Source organism: Equus caballus, chromosome 19 (assembly GCF_041296265.1).
Source record: "Equus caballus isolate H_3958 breed thoroughbred chromosome 19, TB-T2T, whole genome shotgun sequence".
Lineage (NCBI taxonomy): Eukaryota > Metazoa > Chordata > Mammalia > Perissodactyla > Equidae > Equus > Equus caballus.
In genome coordinates, this window is record NC_091702.1 from 18,204,671 (window position 1) to 18,208,714 (window position 4,044).

At 61.3% G+C, this 4,044-nt stretch overlaps 1 protein-coding gene across 1 annotated transcript; it reads right to left on the bottom strand.

The window, feature by feature from the left end:
- Positions 1-4,044, bottom strand: LOC138918935 (ral guanine nucleotide dissociation stimulator-like). Its single transcript, XM_070242502.1, has 6 exons — positions 3,820-4,044; positions 3,303-3,413; positions 2,169-2,362; positions 1,463-1,522; positions 569-762; positions 1-304 (listed from the first exon to the last, which is right to left on the bottom strand). Exons 1-6 carry the CDS (start codon positions 3,955-3,957, stop codon positions 141-143), a joined length of 861 nt encoding a protein of 286 aa, XP_070098603.1. The 5' UTR covers positions 3,958-4,044; the 3' UTR covers positions 1-140.

The window sequence follows — 4,044 nt, forward strand, 5'->3', positions numbered from 1 at the left end:
TTGAAAAGAACCCAAGAACTAAACTTTATTGAACTGACGAGATAAAATACAGGGAAAGGTTAAGTAAAGAAAAACCAACAACAAAACTTTAAAACCCACGCCATGGCTAGGGGAAGGCGAGGATTCTCTGGGGCTGCAGCTCAGGAGCTGAGGGTAGTGGCTGGGATGCTGCCAGTGCTTGCTGAAGGTCTTGAGCCGGCTGTGGCTCGCAAGATGCCTGTGCGGCTCTGAGCTGGGCTGGGCCCGAGAGGGAGAGACGGTGCCGGATCTTCAGGGTCTTCCGCGTCTTTCGGTGGAGCTGCAGCTGGAGATGGAAGAAGAGAAAACGCCACCAACATGACTGCCCGCCCAAGTCATTCCAAAGAAAGGGACCCTCTGCCGCCAATCCAGCAGTCTCAGTCCAAGCACCACGCCCCTGAAAGTCTTCCCAGACTCCAGTCCCTGGCAAGAGTGATCTGAGCCCGCCCCTTGCTCCCAGCCGAACCCCAGCCTCTGGACACTCTGCTCCGGGGGGCGCAGCGCCATCCCCTCTGCACACGCCCACGTCACACACCCGAGTCCTCCTCACCCTCAGTCTTGGCATCAGTGTGCTCAGGCTGCTCCAGCCGGGAAAGAAGAACGCGGGCGCGGTGCTCCAGCTCCGAGCCGGGCATATTGAGACCGATGTAGGCCAAGAGCAGTTCCAGGCTGGGAACATCTGGGGGCTGGATAAAATCCTCAGGGTACCATCGGAGCCAGGCGCCCAGAATGAAGGAGATGGCCCTGAGGACGGACAGGTGGGCAGCAGAGTCAGAGAAGGGTCCTTTCCTTGCACGCTGGCCTCCCGGGCATCCCTGTGCGGGCCTGGGCTCCTGGGCCTCCCGCTCCTGGCTGTCCAGGGGCCAGTCCTACTTGGCGGCCACCTCCAATCTGGCAGTCTTGGCAGAGCTAGGCCAGGGCACCAAGGAGGGGCTAGGAAAACGCCTTTGGAAGGGGGAGCCCTGTGCCGTGGTGGCGTCACCTCTCCTAGGCCTCAGGGAAGCCGGACACACTGCTTGGAGCATCTCTCCGCCCACTGCCCACTGGAACGTCAGCTGCGTGAGGGCAGCGAGCGGTGCAGTCTCCTCTTTTCATTGCCCTCCCTGGCACACAGGAGGTGCTCCCAGAACATCTGACCAGTGAGGGAACAACGGACATTGTCTCCCGCCCATGCTTCCCAGGGCCCTCCTCTTGCCTCCAACTTTCCCTCCTGGGCCTACGTGCTGCCTGATTCACCAGGTGTCCCATGAGGGTCATGCTCCCCTGCCCCGTATCTCGACCAGGGAGGGGCTTATGTGGCCCCGGAGCACTCCCTGAGCCCCCTGAGCAGGAGCTGAGCACCCGCTGGGGAGCTTCTAGCAGATGAGTGAGCGGGACGCTGCAGGCAACTGCCCTCCAAGTGTGGACGCTGGGCGCCCTCCTAGGGATTCCAAAGCCCACTCACTTTTTGAGTTGGTCTAGGGGTCCGCCGTCCTCATCGCCATAGGCAAGGACACAACCGTATCTAGAAGACACAGGAGGACGTCGCATGGACTGGACTGTGGATCAGGCCTGCGTGAGAAGCCTAGCGGCGCTGTCTCACTCCCAAGGAGAATGGAGCCCTGGAGGGCATGGCTGTCGCCTGCTCTGCGCACGGGATTCTGGTCAGTGCCTAGAAAACTTTCTGCACCTAGTGGGGACCTCTGTGTGTGCGTGATGAAGGAAGGAGCTCCAACCGGCCCCTCACTCCTGCTTGAGTGGGTCGGGGGCCTCGGCTCAGCCCAGGGATCGCTGCTCTGGCTTCACCCAGGTCAGAGACCTAGAAGAGCTCTGCCATCTCCTTTTCCAAAGGGAAGACAACAACTCAGTGAAGGCCACGGGCACGCTGAGGGACGAGGCGGAGGCTTCGCCTTAGGCAAGAGGAATATCCTCAATGAGCACAACCACAGCCCCTCCGCTCCAGTCGACCCTCCCAGAGGGTTAGGCTTCTCGAGAAGCCTTTGCAGGCAGCACCTGCCTGAGTCCCTACAATCTCCCCTGGAGGCTGATCCTCTCTTCAGCCCGCCTTGCAAGGAGCAAACCGAGGCTCGGGGAGGTGCCGTGACATCCCCAGCCTCACAGCTAGTAGGTGGCTGAATGCCCACAGTGCTGCGGAGGGGCACGGCACGCACCTTTGAAACAGAAGCTCCAGCACCTGTCGTGTGGTGGCAAAACCTCTATACGTGCACAGGAAGCTGTGGACGTAGGCGGTGTCGCCCTCCAGGAAGGCGGGCACCAGGTGCTCCACTCGCTTCTTCCGCCTTCCAGCCTGGACGGTCCACACCAGGCGGGACGCTTTGCTCTTCGCTGGGGATGGATTTTCAGCCTGGGGTCAGACAGAGGGGCCGCTTGCCATCAGAGGCCGCACCGCGGGCCCCAGGAGTGCCGGGGACTGGAGGTCGCACCGAATGCCCAAGCCCGCGGTGACTTGTGGCCGGAAGTGGGCATCATTGCCCAGGGCAAGGGAAGAATTCTCGGGATTCCAAGTAGGATGTGAGGTGGAGAAGGATTAAACCTCTTGGTCTCCTAGGTCTTTGTGCTGGCAGAGGAGTGACAGCCCCTCCCTGGATGAAGAGCATCAACCCTGGGGTGGCTGACCAACTGCCCATTCGAGACAGGAGAACACAGAGGCTTTTCGTGGGCTGGGAGGGATGAGGACGGGAGGACAGGCAGGGTGATCAGGGCGGTGCTGTGGAAATGGCAACAGAAGGTGCGGGTTCAGTGAAGGGCTGAGTCACTGGGCTAATGGGTCTCCCTTCTGGAAAGTTGGGCAGCCTGCTGAGGCCCGACGCCCTGACCTCGAGAGGCCACGTGGACGTGTTCCTCTGGACAGCAAAGGCAGAGGACCAGAAAGAACCCTGTGAGCCCCATGTCCTGTTGGGCAAAAAGCATGCCTATCCATCAGGATGCTGCGTCCGACTGGGAGAAGGTGGGGAAGGATTGCCAGGCCACATGGACATGTGAGGATGGGAGTTCAAACAGGAAAATCTCTACAGAACGCAAAAGGACTCTTGAACGCCCGTGAGCTGATGGGCTAGAAATGTCTCTGCTCTGCTACACCTCTGTGGACAGGGCCGTCTCCTCTGGCCAAGACGGGGGCTGGGCCCGCAGGGCAAGGTCGGGGGAAGAGATGGGGATTCAGATTCCTTTGGGAGCAGGGCTCCAGGCAGGAGCCCCGGGGCTGTCTCAGGGCCTTCGAAGACCTGGGGGTCCTCAGTGCTGTCTTGGGGCCCTGGGGCTTGGGTCTCCCCAGCACCTGCACTCACCCTGAGCCGGCCCTGGCCTCGCTTGGCAGCGTGGGGCACCTTCCCTTCCTGCAGGGTGGTGGAGTCGAGGGCGTCGTGGCTCAGCTGCTGGCCCATCTCCTGAGTGACGCTCTGGAAAGACAGTGCCCGGCAGCCAGGCGGCAAGCCTCAGAGACCCGACTGGCTGTCTTTGCTGGCTCTCACACCTCTGTGACTCTCTCCACTCTGGACACACATACCCCGCCCCACGGTCCACACAGACCTCCACCGAGGAGGGAAACACACGGCAGCCTGAGGGCCTGGAATGAGGAGGCAGCTTAGGGGTCCCCTTTCAGTCCTGCCAGCCCTGTCCTGGCTTGGGAACGTGACGGGAAAAGCAGGTTATTGCCAGCCCACCAACCTTCTGCGGCCAAGGGCAGATCCTGCCCACACGTCCCTCTGGCCCCCACACTCACGAGGACGGGATGAGGGCTGCCCTGGGAGGGCTCGGGGAGCTGGTCTGGCCTCGATTGGGCTGCTCTAGGCTTCCTCATGTTACCTGAGAGGACCTCCTGCCAAAGGTCCAGCGGTGGGGGGCGTGGGAGCTGAGCCAGCGTCCACAACGTCTCCAAAGGTTCTCCCTGCGGGCTTTCTGGGAACCAGAGCCCCGGTCAGGCGGGAGAAAGCAGGAGAACATGTTTCTCTATCAAGAGTCTCCAGCCAAGTGAGCTGGCTTTGCGCACGTGGCTGCCTAGTTGCGGGGGTTCCAAGTCTGTTGGGGTCT

Coding starts and splice junctions, on each gene's coding strand:
- LOC138918935 (XM_070242502.1), bottom strand. CDS start 3,957: ATGTTCTCCTGCTTTCTCCCGCCTGACCGGGGCTCTGGTTCCCAGAAA. Junction 2,363..3,302: donor GAGGCCAGGGCCGGCTCAGG/GTGAGTGCAGGT, acceptor GTCTGACCCCAG/GCTGAAAATCCATCCCCAGC. Junction 763..1,462: donor CCCCTAGACCAACTCAAAAA/GTGAGTGGGCTT, acceptor GTCCGTCCTCAG/GGCCATCTCCTTCATTCTGG.